Genomic DNA, 20,166 nt, shown 5'->3' on the forward strand with positions numbered 1-20,166 from the left:
GCAGAGCTTTTATGCTGAGAAAAACATTTGTGTGTGTGTTTTTCGTGGAGAAAACTGTCGTGGATCTCGACGAGAACAAAAGAGAACATGCTCTTTTTTTTTTTTTTCTCGTCGGGAGTCTCAATTTTTTCGTTGTGGTTCTTGTCAGGCTGGTATACGACGAGAAACACGTTTGTGTGTATGCTTAGAAACCCACGCATGCTCAGAATAAAGTATGAGACGGGAGGGCACCTTCGGTAAAAGTAGCGTTCTTAATGGAGATAGCACATTCGTCGCGCTGTAACAGACTGAAAAGCGCAAATCGTCTCTCGCCAAACTTTTACTAACACGCGGTAACACGAGATTAGCTAAAGCAGCCCCAAGGAAGCCAGCCAGCCGAATCGAACTTCCCCTTTATAGTGCCGTCGTACGTGTTGTACGTCACCGCGTTTGAGAACAACGAGATTTTGTCTCGACAGTGTGTATGCAAGGAGAGCTTTACAAGAATCTCGTCAAGCTTGACAAGAACCTCGTCGAGGAAAACAACGTTTCTTTTACGTCGAGATTCTCGGTCGTGTGTACGAGGCCTTAGTGTGCTGTCTGTTTTGCCCCTGGGGAAATCCAACTTCTCTAAAGGAGACACTTTATGATTTAGGATAAGGAATCATTTTCACTTGTGTTGGAGAGCTTTTCTCACACTTGCTGTCTTCAGGAAACTATTAAAGGGAACATCCTCAATGTTACACAGACTAGATAGTTCCCAGAACCCTGGATTTTAACCTTTCCACACTGTGCAAAACTTAGATGCACTGGGTTATTTTACTAAAACCGAATAGAAAGTTGCCCTTAGCTTGGGGATATTCCAAAAAACTTAGTAAATTTGGTAAAATTTCACTTTCCAATGACTACCCAATCAAATGCAATTAAATTACTAAGCTCTTGGGAAAATTTCCTTTAGTAATGTGCAACTTCCCTTGCAAAGTGAACAGTCCAGTTAGTACAGTAGATCAACATCATTGGCTTTTGATACACTTAAAAGTCTACAATGTCAAATACAGTACCTTTTTTTTATTCCTTAAAGCGACTTCCCATTGTTTTCCTATACCCTTGAGGTTGGCAGATGTGTCTTTAGATATGTGCCTCTATTAGTACTTCCATACTGTAGGTTAGCAGAATTCCCTAAATTGTTGATGTTTACATGAAGACCAGCAGATGGGGGAGAAACTTCAAACTATTAGTACATCTTGAATTTATGTCAGTTTATGCCTTTTTATGATGTTTGTAATTGTAGTCAATTTTCTTTTAGACTGGTATGGTGTGGAACTTCAACTGATTTCCAAAGAGACCGGAAAGATTTTTGTGAGCACAGACTTCAAATTCTACAACTGCAGTGGTCATCAACTGTAAGAAACCTCTTGTTCAAAAGTTTAAGATGCATTCTGGCTTAATTTTTTTAGAATTGTCCTGACAGTCAGCTGAGTATAAAAACTGCAACCCCCTCAACTTTGTCTTTCTGCCTTATGGGTAAATTATTATATAGTGCCAACATCGCTAATTATTATATTATATTATCTTTATACAGGGTGTATATAGCGCCAACAGTTAACACAGCGCTTTACAATGTAGATGGGGGGACAGTACAATTACAATACAGTTTAATACAGAAGGAATAGGAGGCCCTTGCTCATAGAATATTTAAAGTGGTAGTATACTCTGTACTACCACTTTAACCTACAGGTAAGCCTATAATAAGGCTTACCTGTAGGTATAAAGAATATCTCCTAAACCTGTAAGGTTCCCCCCGCAATGCGCCGCTGACAGCAGTGGCGCATGCGCAGCGGAGATCCTCGGCTGAAGGCCCGGCAGCCGCCGGACCTTGCCGGGGAAAAGTCTCCCGCGCGCATTTCCTCAGTTTAGGCCGATACGAATTCTTCTACATATTTTGCGCAAAAGTTATAGCGTTTACAAAATAGGGGGTAGTTTTTTTGCATTTTTATTAATATTTTTTTTTTACTAGTAATGGCAGTGATCAGCGGTTTTTTTTCCGGTACTGCGACATTATGGCGGACACTTCGGACACTTTTGACACATTTTTGGGACCATTGGCATTTTTATAGCGATCAGTGCTATAAAAATGCATTGATTACTATAAAAATGCCACTGGCAGCGAAGGGGTTAACACTAGGGGGCGAGAAAGGGGTTAAGTATGTTCCCTGGGTGTGTTCTAACTGAAGGGGGAGGTGGACTCACTAGGGGAAATTACTGATCACTGTTCATCCATTGTATGAACAGACGGTCAGGCATTTCTCCCCCTAACAGGACTGGGAGCTGTGTGTTCACACACACAGCTCCCGGTCCTCGCTCTGTAACGAGCGATCGCGGGTGCCCGGCGGTGATCGCACCTGCCGGGCACGCGCGTTTGGATCAGGGACGTAGAGCTACGGGCTCTCGCGCAGGGGAGCCGACCTGCCACCGTATAACTGCGGCGGCTGGTAGTTAATGAAACAGACTTACAAAACAAAATGTATAGATTATGTAAAATATTTATATATATAGTAGTTTTACTGAAAACTATAATTTCACCAAAGAGGATAACAGTTTATATCAGCATTGAAGCTATAAAATGCAACCTTAAAACATTCTGTGTAATCTGCCATTTTATTGGGTTTGACCTAAAAAAAAAAGTGTGAAGCGAAGTGGATTAAAATCAACATACACATGCATTCATGTGTATGCATATTGAAAAAATAGAGTATCTCTTAGTCTTCAATTGGATTTTTGAAGTAAACCAAGTTAATTTACTGCACAAAACCTCATTTCACAGTTTAGTAAATCAGGCTTACTCTGTTCACTGTTATCTCGCCATTGCAAAACGGCCAAATTATGCATCTTTCTGCCATAATCAGGATCAAGTTCTTTATACTCTTGTTTTTTTTCATGGAGTCACTACAAAAAAATATGTATGCTGTGGGTTACTGTATTACTTAGACCTAACCCCCCCCCCCCCCCAACCACTACATATACCTCTTTGTACTTTTCTCTGATCAGGAGGAGTTATGACCTATGCCGACTGTGGTCTTGTCCTCTTCTGAACTGGTCAGGCTCTGAAGTACAACGTATATGTGGCTTTTTTCCAGAGGCTTTAATCTGGAGATTAGACAGCAAAATTGTACTACTGTGGGGCTTAATTGCACTCTGAGGAGAATTGAAGCATGTTTCCGACCGGTTTGCCCACATTTAAGTACATGGGGTATAGGTGGCTTGTAGAGAAATGAGAGGGGAAGTTCTTTAACTTGTGTTGTTTAAAAGCATAGTTTTCCTTTTGTAGCTAAATATATACAAATCACAGAAATTGTGTGATTATTGTGAGTGATTGAGTGAGTAACTTGTATAGCACTACAAATGCGAACTAAATCGCCTCAAGGCCCTTTTTGCATCCAGTGTCGTCCTGACACTTCAGAAGAGGTGGGTCTTTAGTTTCCTAAAAGCCCAATGGTTTTCTTCTATGCGGATGGTCATGGGTAGAGCGTTCCAGAGCCGAGGTCCTTGGACTGCAAATCTTCGTTCTCCCTTAGATTTGTAGCGGTATTTGGGAATTTGGAGGAGGTTTTAGTTGGTTGACCGGAGGACGCGATTGGTGGGTATTGGTAGGGTTTTATTTTCTCGCTTAAGTATTGAGTATTGTGAGTAGTTTCTTAATTGTGTTGTATTTGACGTTATGTTTAGCAAAAGTTTGCCCCTTCTCTGAGCAAGATGAAATTCTGGATCCTAAAAATATCCTAGTGGTATGCATGTACAAAGTTTAGGCTCGGGAATGTAACCCATATCATATACAAAGAGCAGCTATTTGAGGTGGAGAGTGTGTGCCTGGTGTATTTTGTAGTAATCCACAGGATCATTGCAATTTAAAGCAAAAAATGCAGATCACAATTGTCTTATGTGAGGTACACATTGTTCTGTGGTTTGCAATATACAGTGTTCCATAATATGTACAGCATACATTACAGCATACAGATTGCAGTAGTTCAAAGTATGTCACATGAAAAAAAGAATACAAATTGCAGTGGTCCAGAGTATGCAATATACAGCATGCAGTACAGAATGCAACTGAGATCACTCACTCATAGGTGAGACAAGTGACTCTTTTGGTTCCATGGCACTGGCTCTGTTGAGTATTGTATGCTCAAAAACTATGCAGGCACCAATCCACCATGGCTACAGATCAATTGACCTGTAGGCCTGGTTTCTCTTACGGGGGCACACAGCTGGCCTGGACCTAGCAACATACACGGTCTTCAGCAGTATGGCACAGTTTTTCATAAAGACTGTACTTTATTGCCATACAAAATCTATCCTAGGTAAAGTGGCAGTAGACAAGTTCTTCTGTAATGCAGGTTTTCTTGAGGTTTAAAAATCTAAATTTTTTCTTATGGTTCATAACTGCAGAAGATTTTGTGCAATTGAACAATTGCAGGTTCAGGGCCAGAGCAGAGACTAATATGTAATGTGATGCATTTAAATCTGGTATTTTGATATGCTTTGGTATAAATATTGAGGTTGTATTGACAGACGATACTTGCTACAAGTGTGTAACTGGATATATTTAAAGCAAATACATGTATGTTTAAAGTATGTCAACGTGATGCAGTGTTTATGCTGTTAAGAGTCTTTCTTGGTTACAGGAAACCTGTACTGTTTATGCTCGTCCATGTTCAGTGTATATGCAGAGGAAGTCGCTGTTTATACTAGTTGGCTGGTTCTAGAGATATTCTATGCTTTTTTACTGCAAACGTTTATGCCTTGCATGAAGTGCTAAATCTAGATGGTTAAATACAAAAATCACGGTAAAAGGAGGAGTCCAGACTTTGTCTTAGACCATAGAGTGTTTTTTTTTGCCATTTGCTGCTAAATGTTTAGATGGACTTGTCACAGAAATCTAAACAGATCCCTCTGTCATCCAGTCACGGGTGGTCTCTTTGTATACTGAATCATCTGTCTGTCTTTCAGTGTATGTATCTGTCATTTACACCTCTCAGGAAAAAAAGCCATTTTATTTCCCACTGTATGTTTTGTCACTGGCTTTCTGAACTTTTTGAATATGTTTAATTTTAAAGGGTATTCTCAGGCTAGATGTATTTTAAGGTATTGCTTACCTTTTATGTACTTTTTGTGTGATTCTACATTTCTGCCTGCTTGCCATTCCATATATTAGTTACTTTATTAAATGTAGAGATGTATTGTATTTAAATGTAGATTACACATTAGCAGTAGGGTAGGTTAACAACCACAAACTGCCCAACTGCTAAAAATGTTGAAATACGATATTGGTGGCCCAGGGATATTGTTTTTATTTAGTCAGACTTTTAACCAGCTCTGAGACATGCTTTTTCTGTTTTCTACAGGTGCTTGTCCTGTGTGAATAGTGCATTTCGCTGCCACTGGTGCAAATACCGCAACCTCTGCACTCATGATCCAACTACATGCTCTTTTCAGGAAGGCCGTGTCAACGTCTCTGAGGTATTACACTGTACAGTTTTTTTTTCCTAGGATGATCTATTGGCTTGTATTGACAGATATTGGTCTCCTTATAAAGAACCCTGCCAATCTTTTTCACTCCTCCACAGTTACAGAAAAATGTCCACTTACCAACAATGATAGCAACAAGGGTTGGTTTAGTTGTGTAGCCATCCCAGACCTCTGTTGATGTGTTGGTGTTCTGTCAGGTGCTCACGCATTCCATTTCAGATAGTGATACCAATTGGCTACAGAGCTCTCCACCATTACATTGCATGGCTGATGTTATAGTCACAGTTAGGGACTCTTGGCCTACACTTAAAGCGGAGGTTCACCCAAAAAAGAAATTTTTAACATTACACTCAGCCGAGTTGTCCTAATGACAATCGGCTGTTTTTTTTTTTTCTTTTTCGTACATACCGTATTTTCACCGCCGCTTCCGGGTATGTCTTCTGCGGGACTGGGCGTTCCTAATTGATTGACAGGCTTCCGACCGTTGCATACTGCGCGTCACGAGTTGCCGAAAGAAGCCGAACGTCGGTGCGCAGGCGCCGTATAGAGCCGCACCGACGTTCGACTTCTTTCGGCAACTCGTGACGCACTGTATGCGACGGTCGGAAGCCTGTCAATCAATTAGGAACGCCCAGTCCCGCAGAAGACATACCCGGAAGCGGCGGTGAAAATACGGTATGTACGAAAAAAACCCCAAAAAAACAGCCGATTGTCATTATGGCAACTCGGCAGAATGTAATGTTAAAAATGTATTTTTGGGTAAACCCCCGCTTTAAGCTTGCACATTTGCATTACCTTACAAATCGTCAGATGTGCACATAATACAATTTTCCTATAGTGGTATTTTTCTTTCAGTAACCAGATGCATATCAAAAAGTCTTTAAAGGTAGATAATAGTGCTCCAAAAAGGATACTTTATCCACAATAAATAAATAAATAAATAAATAAATAATATCAGCGGGGACTATTCCACCACTTACAATTGTATTTAGAAAACTTTAAAATTCAAAGTTGGAAATCATTTGTAATGCTCTTATTTTACTATGAATATAACACAAACAAGATGACTAAAGGTTGGGACTTTAAATGAAGCAGGCAGGTGTAAGAGGTTTAAATTTATTGGAGATCAATCATGAGTTGCATTTGGGTAGTCATGGGTAAACATAAAGAACCAATAAATTCCACTCAATGGATATCCATACAGCAATTACAATTTACCATTAAATAATAATACAAATCACATAGTACAAGTGATCATTATGTAGTTAAAATATACAGTTGACATAAAACACAGCATATAGTAGCGCTATGCATTTTGTGGATTCATCCACTCTTCTGGAGCATGCACGTGGAAATTGAATGCTGTAGTGTGTTGATAACACAAATATCTGCAAGGTCTGACCCTGTCATGGAAAGGATGTTTAGGATAAGGTAATATTGCCTAGGATAACCCCCCCACAACCACTATAAAACAATAGAGGCAACTGATCTTACCAGGTCACCGCCTCATTTTCTTAAAGTCCCAATGTTCTTTCTCCTTTCTTACTATGAATATAAGAAAGTAAAGTTGTAATCCAAAACAAGTTTTGGAATAAAACAATTCTCAGAAATTGTACTATTTTAAAATATTACAACATCACTGCATATAGTGAATATCTTTAACAAGTAGTGTTTGTTCAGTTGTCTGTGAACTATAGTAAACTAGCTATTCTGTTGATTACATCATGCAGTGGCATTGTGGATCATATACCTCAATTATTGCAGTGACCAGTGGTTAGGATTGTGCTTTTATTTGAATATTGCCCCATTAACCATATGATGATACATATTGGTTTGTAATTAGCGTGATATTAATCAGCTATTTATACAATGAAAAACTGCATTGCAATAAATTACTGCAAGATCACTTCGTATTGGATTTTTGCAGTGTTTGTTCTAAATCCTAATCTTTTATCAACTATAGCAAGCCTGCCATCTCTTTTTATTCACTAGTAACTTTACTTTGCTGTATTTATTACATGCAATATTCCCATTGTATACGGTGTAGAAGGACTACAATATATGTGGCTTTTTTATAAGTATAATTTATGCAAGATCCTTATCACAAGTTTTAGATTTAATAATACATGAATAATATTTGAGAATATAATTAATGAAGAAAGGTTTCCAGTGTCACCTGCAGGTGTGTTTTTTACAGTGTGACCACATACATTTGACTTTTAACATGTTGATGATTCAATTGAATTACAAGAGATTTGATACAGTATTCTCTAACTACTGATGTAAGTGGTGGACTATATAGAAGCATATTAAAAGTTATTATGAAGCTGCATTTGTATTTGCTCTTTAATCGGGTATTAGCCTATTTAAATGTGTTTATATTTCTTCTACCTTGTTTTATTACATTTCTTTGATGGACTTTATCAAGGCCAAAGCACAAGGAAAACTCAATGAAGCATAATATTGACACATCAGACAAGAAAAAATACCCCCCTAGATTAGGAAATATAAAAGGCTTTATAAGTGACAATGAGTGTGGACTGCTTGACTTCCACCAAAATATGAATAATCTATTTATTGAAAATCAAGGGATGGTAAACATCTAAAAATATAGGAGTATAAAAATCCCATCAGGGAAACACACGGAACCACATGAACAGTGCATGATTACATGCTACACATAACAAAAAACACAATATTGACAACATCAGCTGGCTCCCTGCTGATTTTGGCTTGCATACTGTATGTGGATTTTGTGAACATAAACGGAATTTTGAACTAAAGTGGAGAGTTAAAGGGGAGTTCCAGCCAATTTGTATGTTTATTAAAAGTCAGCAGCTACAAAAAGTGTAGCTGCTGGCTTTTAATAAACAGACACTTACCTGCTCCAGCGCTCCAGCGACGCGCCGGCCGGGGCTCCGCTCCTCTCCCCCCCCTCCCCGGCCGGCGTCTTCATTCTCAGTGTGGGCACCCGGCTGTGACAGCTTTCGGCTTCACGGCCGGGCACCCACTGTGCATGCGCGGTGCGGCGCTGCGCCGTGTAATTGGCCAGGAGATCGCCTAGGACCTGTGACGTGTCCTAGGCGATCGCCTACAGCAGCCCCTTCCTGTAGGCGATTAAGCTTAGTCGCCTACAGGAAGGAGGAAGTGGGACAGGAAGTCCCACTCTTCCTGAAGCCCCCACTCCCCCCCCAAAAAAATTACATGCCAAATGTGGCATGTAAGGGGGTGAGGAGTGGGATAAGCGGAAGTTCAAATTTGGGTGGAACTCCTCTTTAATATCCAGGAGTTGTGCTTTTGACTGCTGTGTTGTGTTTTTTTTCTTTCTTCTTGTTTGATAAGTTTGCTATCAGTTTTTAAAATACTTTTTTTCCCTCCTTTTTCTGACACTTTTTAAACGGCTTTTTTTTTCTTCCTGCTAATTAAGGGGAGTGGTTAATTGTGAAGCTGGCTCCCTGCTGTTGTTGGCTTGCATGTGGATTTTGTGAACATACGTGGATTTTTTAACTAAAGTGGAGAGTTGAAGGATCAGTAAAGAATTATTATTATTTATTTTTTTAAATAACAAACATGTAGAACTGCTTCTTCTGGGGTCCCTCGGCGGCTGTCTTGGCTTCTCCAGGCAAGCACTCCACACCTTAATGTGAGCGAGCTCGCATGGTGTGAAGTCCTTGCGGGCGCGCTCCCGTGATACAGCCAGCGGCTATTGCCGCTCACTGTATCACTCGGCCCCGCCCCCCAGACAAGCGCGGGACTTTCGAGGGCTCAGGTAAGTATAACGGGCGGCTCGGGGGGGGTGGAATTTTCAGAAGTTTTACCTTTACAACCCCTTTAATATCCAGGAGTTGAAAACAGGAGTTAAGACAGAAGTCTTCTGCCAAGCAGATAAGGTGAGTTGGAAGCTCTGGTGCACAAGGAGAGCTATAACACTCACCCCAGAGCACTCTCCCATCATGTGCACAATCAAATACTCAGCTGACACCCTCCACAGCCTAATGAATACCTCCACAACACTACCAACCGCCACCCAAACAATACTACAAAAAGAACAACTTCTAAGAACTAAGCTGCAACTAACCGCCCAAAACAGGACTGCACCACTTCCAGTACAACACCTATCATGCGCCCTGATCAACACCAGATCAGCAGTCAAGCACAAACACGAATTCCACAACTTCATTACTTAATATAACACAGACTGTCTTTTTATCATGGAAAGCTGGCTAACACCTGACTGTAACACTATCGTATCACAATTAGTGCCTGATAACTACTGCATCCTAACTGAGCACAGAGTCGGTCAAAAAGGAGGCGGCCTAGCAGTAATCTACAAATCTCACCTCACTTTCACCAAACCAACTCTACATAGCACATTGCCATTCATGGAAAAAATCACACTTCAATTTTAAACAACACCCCAGGACACCATACCCATACTATTATGCTACAGACCACCGGGACCAAAGACACATCTCCACACACCCTTCACCAAATTTATCTCTACATACACCTTGAAAACCAAAAACCTCCTACTACTCGGGGACTTCAACCTCTGGGCTAACTCCTTCCAGAACCCCATCGCCACAGCTTGCATCAACCAATTGGAAGCACTAGGTCTGCAGCACCTGATAAATGCTTCCACGCACGTTTTGGGCCACACCTTCGACCTCATCTTCAAACAAAACATCAACAATAACACACTGGAAAACACGCCACTGCCATGGACTGACCACTACGCCATCAAATTCAAAATAACTACCAACACTTTTTGCCAAAAACCAACACTCTTAACAACAACACACTGGACAAGATCACAGAAAAAAATACACTCACAACTCTTCAAAACCACACTATCCAACAAAATAGCGATGCTAACTCAAAACTACTTAACTGAAGACACACTCCCTTAACACGCCACTATTACAGACAGCAGACTCAGTCGCACCAATACGCAGAGCACCCACCCACAAAAACTATTCGGGCTGGTTCAACGACTCTCTTATATTCATTACTGAAACAAGAACGCAGAAGAGCTGAAGGAGCCTGAAGAAGGAATTCAACAACAGAAAACCACAAAAACTATAAATCACTCACCACAAAATACCACAAAGCCATCTTCATAGCAAAAAAAGAACAGACTATGAACCCCACCTGTCTAGAGCCTCCAGCAAACGAAACACAAGAATTCTGCAATGAGCTATCTGATTTTTTTTCATTGACAAAATCACAAACATTTGTGAAATAATTCAGCAGAACATAGAAAGCAACCCCACTTGGCCAGAGCAAGAAGACAAAGACCATACAAATATTCTACAATCACCGAGATTTACTCTGGTCCCAATCACCATTGACACCACCAAAACCATCATCGGAAGCCTCCGAGACAGCACATCGCCAAACAACATTATTCCCACAAAACTTCTGAAAGAATGTACCGACATCTTGGCACCTACCATAACACACCTCATAAACCAATCATTCAAAGAAGGAATCATTCCAATCTCCCTCAAGCAAGGCATAATCAAACCCCTCCTAAAGAAGCCCAACCTCGACCCCAAAGACCCAAACTACCGCAGACCTATCAAAGCTTTAACACCATCTCCAAGATTATCGATAAAGCAGTAGTACAACAGTTTCAACCCCATTTGGACACCCACAAACTCTTGGACTCCCTACAATCTGGTTTTTGCCCTGGCCACGGGACAGAAACTAAATTTCTCAAAATCTGGGAATGACGCCCTTGAAGCAGCAGATGAAGGAGAATCATGTCTCCTGGTGCTGCTGGACCTCAGCGCAGTTTTCGACACAGTAGACCACAAAACCCTGCTCACTCGTCTCGCAGAAGTAGCCTGAGTGGCAGACTCAGAACTACTCTAGTTTCCATCCTTCCTAGAGAACCGATCCCAGAAAGTGAAACTAGGAGCTTTCACTTCAGTCCCTCAAGGATCACCCCTGTCACCTGTGATCTTCAACATCTACCTCCGTCCACTCCTCAAAATCATAAGCAACCAGGACCTGCTCTATCACTCCTATGCTGATGACACCCAACTTTACCTACGCATCACCAACAAAAAAGACCAATGCCACGCACTGGAAAACTGCCTCTCATTGATCGACGATTGGATGACGAAGAGCTCCCTAAAACTTAATGGATCCAAAATAGAACTCCTCACCCCCAGCACTAAAGCCAAAAGCCTCAGAGTCATCTTTGACTCAGACATGACAATGGATGCACAGATAGGATCAGTAGTCAGCGGATCTCACCACCTTCTTTGCCTGTTGCATAGACCATCCCCTTCATCCTGGAAGGAGACACAGCAGCAGTAGTTGGAACAATCATGAACTTCCGACTCGACTACGCAAACTCCCTCTACTTAGGACTTCCCAAATACCAAATTTCAGCAGCCAGGCTGGTAACTGGGAAAAAAATGGGAATCAATCACCCCGTCCCTGAGGACCCTCCATTAGCTAGCCGGGAAGGATCGGGTTACATTTAAGACCCTTTGCCTCACTCACAAATGTACACAAGGAAAAGCCCTGCAATACCTCTGCAAAAAAATAAAGCACTACACCCCATGTCGGCCCCTCCGGTCAACTAACCAGAACTTCCTCCACATTCACAACACCCGCTACAAATCAAAAGGCGGACGAAGATTTGCAGTCCAAAGACCCCGGCTATGGAACACTATACCCGCGGACATCCGCTTGGAAGAAAACCATCTGGCCTTCAGGAAGAGCTTAAGACCCATCTCTTCTGAAGACACAGGTGAACACTGGCTGCAAAAGCGCCTTGAGGCAATTTATTCAAGTTACTCATTCATTGAGCTATCAGTGCTTAAACACTAGTCTATCTGGGCAATTCTTAAACATTTTCACAAACATGTTAAATTCTGCGTTTTGGTGATAGGAATTTCTTTTAAACCCCAAAAAATTACAGTATATATAAACAGGTGTTTGTGGGGGACTAAGAGAAAACTGTAAGGCTCCATGCACACTGAAGCTGATAAACTGTAGTTTATTGGCATTTTGGCTTTTTTTTTAAAGCCCATAAACTGAACTCTATCTTGGCCTATGTGCCCATGCACACCTGGGTGTTTTTTAGTGTTGAGCTTTGGAGTTTATTAGCTTTTTTCTGAATGCCCGAAATTTGCGTTCAAAGTGCTGTTTTTCGGGCGAAAAAATACGCTAAACGCTCAAAAACTCTGGCGCCAGCATTTTTTTGCGTTTTTTTTATCCATTAAAAAGAAAAAAAAAAAAGCTACACTGAAAAACACTACACTGAAAAACGCTGATTAAAGCTATTGCAAAAATGCTAATAAACGTGTGCATGGAGCCTTAGTGTAGATGGGCTCATAATTAAGTGCTGAAACACATAATTTCATAGTTCTACTTTAAAATGAATCTAAAGTGCATTTCTATAAAGATTTATTGTTTAGTGTTGATATATATGTCAAATACAGAAAAATATATGTACTGTGTAAAAAAATAAAGTGTAAAATACAATTTATAATCCAAGGCATTATAAATGCAGGTATGTAGTGTTTTTTTATATAAAACCTGCAAGAAACCGGTCAAGAGGGAAATCTGAAAACAATTGCTATTCCTCTAGACATGTGCAGACTGGAATATTTTGTTTCGTTTTTTTCGTTTGCAAAATAAATTTATTTAGTTACTCCCCAAAAATCGTTTTGATTTATTTCGTTTTTTGTTGGGGAATAGCTTTCGTCCGAAAATCCAATAATACTTGGTTTCTGTCGAATGGTCAAAAGAATATTCGACGGAACGTCGAATCTTTGTTGGTTTCTGTCTAATGGTTAAAAAATATTCGACGAAACGTTGAATCTTTACGCCGAATCGTACATTTCCGTTCGAATATTCCGCCTACAAGAATTCTAATGTTGTATGACTAGTAATAATGTTGAATCTATTCTCTATAATGTCGAATCTATTTTCTCATAAATCGAAATCTATTCTCTGTAATGTCGAATCTATTATTTCTATAGTGTCGAATCTTTTCTCTATAATGTCGAATCTTTTCCCTATAATGTCGAATCTCTCTATATCGAATTTTTACCGCAATGAAAACGAAAATAAAGCATTTTTTATGTCGGATCTTTCGGTTTTCGTTTCTTGCACTTTCGTTATCGTTTGTTAAAACGATAACGAAAAAAACAGATTTTCGGACGAAAATGCATTCTAACGAAAACGAATGCACATGTCTACTAGTTTCAAAGGTGTTATGCTGAGTTCCTTAGTTCAAAGTAACCCAGGAAAATTGTGTACTGTAGATAAAGAAATCTGCCTCTTCACTTTTTTTTTTTTCAATCTGCATACTTTTTCTGGGTCAGTAACTCAACTATTGAACAAGTTGCACAACCTTAACAACCAGATGTCAAGATTTTTGAAGGAGGTCAGCAATAGCAGCTATTGCATTTCACTGATGACTGGTTTACTGTAAATAATCAACACGTATGCACACATTTTATTTGTGTCTTTTTATTTTTTGCAACAGAACTTGGCTTACCAGTGCTTAGATAATTTGTATGGGTGTTGCAATTGCAAGCATTCACCAAAATACAGTATCTCACTAAAATGAGTACATCCCTCACATTTTTGTAAATATTTTATTGGATCTTTTCATGTGACAATACTGAAGAAATTACACTTTCCTACAATGTAAAGTAGTGAGTGTACAGCTTGTATAACAGTGAACTGTCCCCTCAAAATAACTCAACACACAGCCATTAATGTTAAGGCAGTGCTGGAAAATAATGGTGGCCACACAAAATTTTAGCACTTTGGGTCCAATTTGGACATTTTCACTTAGGGGTGTACTCACTTTTGTTGCCAGCGGGTTAGACATTAATGGCTGTGTGTTTTTATTTTGAGGAGACAGCAAATTTACACAATTTTACAAGCAGTACACTCACTACTTTACATTGTAGCAAAGTGTAATTTCTTCAGCGTTGTCACTTGTGAATTGTTCTAATTATGAATTTTAAAAGCATTGTAGTGAATAAGGGGGTGTGTATTTAATTATTATATATATGTATATATATATATATATATATATATATATATATATATATATATATATATATTTGTACTATTTGTTTATGTACAGGCACCTGTATCCCTCACTTTCTAAGTGAACAGAGGCAGGCAGGACATAGAAGGAAGGCTGGCCATGATATGGGTTCCTTCCTGTCTTTTAGGGTATAGTAGTGGCAAACAGTAGTGAGAATAATTACATCCTAGGCTTCATGACACACATTAGGATATAGGCTCAAAAGCAGGCAGCACGTATATGCATATATATATATATATATATATATATATATAAAATATTTGTGTGTTTTGTGAACTTTTTGACCTCAAATTATTTACGCTCCATGTATAATTTATGAAAATTCACAAACAAGGTATTTAATTATGGGAACCATTACTAAAATGATTTACATACTTTCTATAGTAGAGCCAACACAGTTAAAAAAACAAAAAAAAACAACAGATTGTAAGTGTTTGTTATCCCAGGGCTGTTATTTAACTTACTAGAAGTTAGTGGCAAAAGCTATGATGGATTGGTCCAGTTCCCTGGGGTTGCTTGGCATATGAATAGCACTCTAGCAGAATAAGTAATGAAATTTGTTTAAACACGCAGTGTATGTATCCGCAACTCTCTGTGGGAGCAAAGACCTTTAGAATGTCAGTTACCAGTACTGCTGCGGAATAGAAACTGGGATAATGCATGACTTGTAGAGCTAGAAACACACACAATTTAGAGATTAATCAAATATACACAAAGGTGAATAGATGAAAAAACATCAGTATTTAACCCCTTTGGGCTAAAAAAAACAAAAAGTGGGTGGATAAAGGCTTTAAATGAGTGAAAAATCAATCAACTCATGGACTGGAAGAAATGGAGTATTTCAGTTTCTCACTAAAAATATTTATGGTCTAACTTGCACCATACAAAATTATACCTGCAGTTTACTTGGTCCCTACTGACACCAATTACATTTTTGCCCACTTTTCTTATACATTTTGTTTAGTGTATTCTAATGCTAACCTATATATTTTTTTAACAATCTGTAATTTGTCTGTTTGATAACTAAAATATTATATATAGTAGTTAGTACTTCCTAGGAGAAAGGTTAAGCTTATCAATTTATAAACTCAAAGTAAAAGAATAATATGTAAATTCCAAAAAGCAGATTTTATACCAACATTTTTAACTTTGTATAAGTATGTGTATTGAGAAAGAGCAATGTTTTATTTTAACCAATCTTGTCTGTGCCTTGGGCGTATTACATACACCCAAAAATATATTGCCAAGGTGCACATGGCATACATAACACTCTCCATAACACATTTGCCTGCAATTCCTAGCTGTCAAAATTACAACCGGTACATGTATAATTACAGCAGGCAGCTCTACCCACTGATGTTTGTAAACACTGCTCAGTAGGGTGATTTGGAGATACAAGGTAACATTGCTACCTTTTGATCTGCAAATAATGGTCAGATTTAAAGTACAATTTAAAAAAAAAAAAAAATATGGATTTTTACTCAGAGCTCTATGGCACGAGGCAGGCACACACAGTGGAGGAGGTTCGGGATTTTCTGCAGGGGATAGCGCTACCGTCTTTGACGGAGTCCCAGGCGGAGACTCTAGAGGCTCCCATTACTATGGAGGAGATGGTTGCTGCCACTGACTCTTTCCCCAATTCCAAGGCACCCGGGGACGATGGCATCCCAATTGAAGTCTACAAGCAGTATGGCGAGGTAATCCTACCCAGGTTGCTCCGGACACTGAACTCAGCCAGGGTTTTGCAGCGACTCCCTGACTCTATGAGACAGGCGAGCATAGTCCTACTACTTAAGCCAGGAAAGGACCCACTAGATCCGGGCTCCTACAGGCCGATATCGCTCCTCCAGACCGATATTAAAATTTTAGCTAAGGTATTAGCTGTAAGACTTAATAAGGTAATAGAGTCCATTATCCATCCGGATCAATCCGGTTTTATACCGGAAAGGTCCACAGCCATCAATCTCCGGAGGCTTTTCCTCAACATGCAGTCACCGGCGGACAGTCTTGGGGATAGGGCACTGCTGTCGCTTGATGCGCACAAAGCATTTGACAGCATCGAGTGGCAGTACCTATGGGCGACACTGTCAAAATTTGGATTTGGGCCGATATTTCAATCCTGGGTTCAACTTTTGTATAACTCCCCATCGGCGGTCATTAGAGAGGCGGGCAGAGTGTCTTCCCCATTCCCGTTACACAGAGGAACCCGACAGGGGTGCCCCCTGTCTCCTCTGTTGTTCGCCATCGCCATAGAACCTATGGCTGAGATGGTGCGCTCCAACCCCTTGATATCTGGCTTTCAATATGGACAAATACACGAAAAAATTATGCTCTATGCGGATGACACTATGCTGCTGCTCGGGGACACGACGGGCTCCCTAGGGGAGGCCATGTCAGTGATTCAAAGGTTCGGGTCGTATTCTGGACTGAAAATTAATTGGACCAAGTCAGCAATTATGAGGCTAGACTCTACAACGCCAGAGGGACCCGAGCTGCAGAATATCCCTGTATCAGTGAAATTTAAGTACTTGGGCGTATGGGTCACACCGCAACCGCGTGATTATATCAATCTGAACCTCTCCCCCCTACTGAACCGGATTAGAGACAAGGCGAAAATATGGTCAAAACTGAAAATGTCCCTAGTAGGTAGGGTAAATCTTATAAAAATGATTTTTATGCCACAGCTCCTGTATATCCTTCATAATACCCCGATGGTAATCCCACTGAAGTACTTTAGGATAATAAATTCCCTATTCAGGGCCTTTCTCTGGCTTAACAAGTCCCCTAGAATCAAACTAGAACATTTACTGAAGCCCAAGGAGCTTGGAGGGCTCGCCCTTCCTAATCTGTGGCTTTACTATCTGGCAGCCCAATTACAGCACATTGCCCGGTGGGTGTCGGGAGGTCGCGGAAGGGATCCTGTAAATGATTTGTTGAGGCACACCACAGGCGCAGCTACAGTAATTATGGGCCTAGAAGCATTACAATTTGCCAAATCTAATAAACGCTTTCCCACATATGCTTTGATCCAAAAAATTTGGAACAAGGCACGACAGCTACAGGATGTTGAGGGTTTTACAAGGCACAGCCCCATATGGAAGAACCAGTATTATAAGGAATTGGCTCAGCTGACCTGTGAGGAGAGATGGAGAAGGATGGGGGTGACACATTTGGTCCACATTTTTTCGGGCGGTAGGCTACGTTCCTTTGCGGAATTACAGGAGAGATTTGGACTCCCTCAGTCCATGCACTTCTATTATTTACAGCTCAGGCATGCCGTTAGGGCCCAAGCGGGAGATAACCCCTGGACCCTCTCCTCCGCCCCGATCTTCCAATACATGTCGGGAGTGAAATGTTTTCGGGGTTTTATCTCAGATTCATACTCCATGTTGCTGTCCTCGTTTCTGCCGGGGTTTCCTGCAAAGGTGCTGTCTTCTTGGGAGAGGGACGTTGGTATATTCGAGGAGGATCAATGGGAGGGAGCATTGCAGGCAGTTCAAGGGTGTTCACTTAACGCTGCACAACGTCTATCACAATTGTATATTTTGATGAGGGTACATTACACGCCTGCAAGATGGCTTAGAATGGGCCTGGGGGAAGATGATATCTGTCCCAGATGTGCACGAGACCGTGGGGACCTCATTCATTTAATGTGGAGGTGTCCCAAGTTACACCTATACTGGAGCGGGGTTCTTAGTACTCTGTCCGCGGTGTTTTCGGCCACGGTCCCCCGGGACCCGAAGGTCTGTATCCTGGGGATCCTGGACGATATACCGGTGGAGGACAATCCTAAGCAGGCTATTGGTAGGGCCCTTTTCCAGGCCCGTAAACTCATTCTTCATCATTGGAAGGCGATTGAGCCTCCCAAGATTAATGAATGGATAGCACAGATGGGAGTCACGTTACGCCTGGAAAAGTATATTTATCAGCACAGGGGCCGACGGGGGAAGTTTGATCTCCTGTGGGCTCCATGGCTAGATACCCCTGGGATGGCACCTCTTGAATTGGTCCTGGAGAGACTATTGGTTTAGATGCTGAGGCGGGTGGCGGAAGCATGGTGCCGGAGTGGAGGATGGGGCTCAGTTAGGGCCTGGTGGGTGACGTGTGTAATAATGCCAATTGTATGGAGTGCGGAGGGAATCTCAACGTTTTGTTTTATAATGCTGTTCTCCCCTTCTCTCTTTTCTTGTTTGGGGGGGGGGGATTGTTCTATGCAATGCCAAAAATGTTCTGGAATGACTGACCTAGTTTAGTACAAATATCCTGTACCTGTGATTGTTGTCATATGTGTCAATAAACATTCTTTTTGAGAAAAAAAAAAAAAATATATATATATATATATATATATTTTTTTTTTTTCAGTTTGAATTCCTTTAGTTCATTAATTTTGGTAAAAAAAAGTGAATGCTTTTACATAATTGGGGGTTTTACTAAAACTGGTGCATACACCATCTGGTGCCACTGTGCATAGTAACCAATCAGCTTCTAACTTCAGCTCAGTTTAATTAGGCTTTGACAATAAAACCTAGAAGCTGACTGGTTTACGATGCAACAGTTTTAGTAAATCTCCCCCATAGTGTCAATAGATTGTTGAAAATCACCAGAAAAAAAGCCTGGTTCGTGATAAAAAAACAAAACATATAGGTATAACATATATAGCTATAAATCACTGGTGTGACATGATCATCAGTATATAAACTGGATAACATGATTAGTTACTGAACCTGGTAGTTCTTTAGTCAGCTCCAATATGTGATATAAAGTCCGTCACTCAGCAACTTAACAAACATATTGCTGGTATATTAATGCTACCGAATTGCTGATGTAATGTTGCCCTTAGTCCACAAGGAAAACTTGTACAACAGCAGCCAGTGGATAGCTGCTTACTTTGCAGGTGCAGGTACTTTACACCGTTTCTACACAGATTGGCAACGGAGCTGACTCTTATGCCCTCTATACACGATTCGAATTTCCGATGGAATTTTCCGTCGGAATTCCTTTCAAGCTGTCTTGCATACACACTGTCAGACCAAATTCTGACCGTCCAAAACGTAGTGACGTAAAACACTACGACCAACCGAGAAAAATGAAGTTCAATGCTTCCGAGCATGCGTCTACTTGATTCTGAGCATGTGGGTTTTTTCTCTGTCGGAGTTCCACACAGACGATCACAATTTCGGATAGGATTTTTTTCCATCGTAAAAAAATAAATCATGTTCTATTTCTAAACTCTGATGGAAAAAAGTCTGATTGGGCCCACAAGCGGTCGGAATATCGGATGAAAAAATTCCGTCAGATTTTTTTCATCGGAAATTCCAATAGTGTGTACAATGCATGAGGCTGGATTCACACATATGCATTTTTACTGCTTTTTGCATTTTGCAGATTTGCACTACAGATTGTCTTCCATAGGAAACCATGTTAAATGGACTGCAGTGCAAATCTGCAAAATGCAAAAAGCACTAAAAATGCATAGGTGTGAATCCAGCCTTATGCAGCACTATGCTTGTGTGGGAATCCTAGATGGAACATTTACATTGTGTGTCTCTGTTACTGTGCAAGGTAATGTTTTT

At 40.6% G+C, this 20,166-nt stretch overlaps 1 protein-coding gene across 1 annotated transcript in view; it reads left to right on the forward strand.

The window, feature by feature from the left end:
• The window catches only part of PLXNA2 (plexin A2), a 479,392-nt gene that overhangs the window by 293,566 nt on the left and 165,660 nt on the right, over positions 1-20,166 (forward strand). The window contains exons 8-9 of the mRNA XM_040337525.1: positions 1,286-1,382; positions 5,382-5,496. Coding sequence (XP_040193459.1) covers positions 1,286-1,382; positions 5,382-5,496 — 212 coding nt within the window. The remainder of the gene's footprint in view (positions 1-1,285; positions 1,383-5,381; positions 5,497-20,166) is intronic.

Source organism: Rana temporaria, chromosome 2 (assembly GCF_905171775.1).
Source record: "Rana temporaria chromosome 2, aRanTem1.1, whole genome shotgun sequence".
Taxonomy (NCBI): domain Eukaryota; kingdom Metazoa; phylum Chordata; class Amphibia; order Anura; family Ranidae; genus Rana; species Rana temporaria.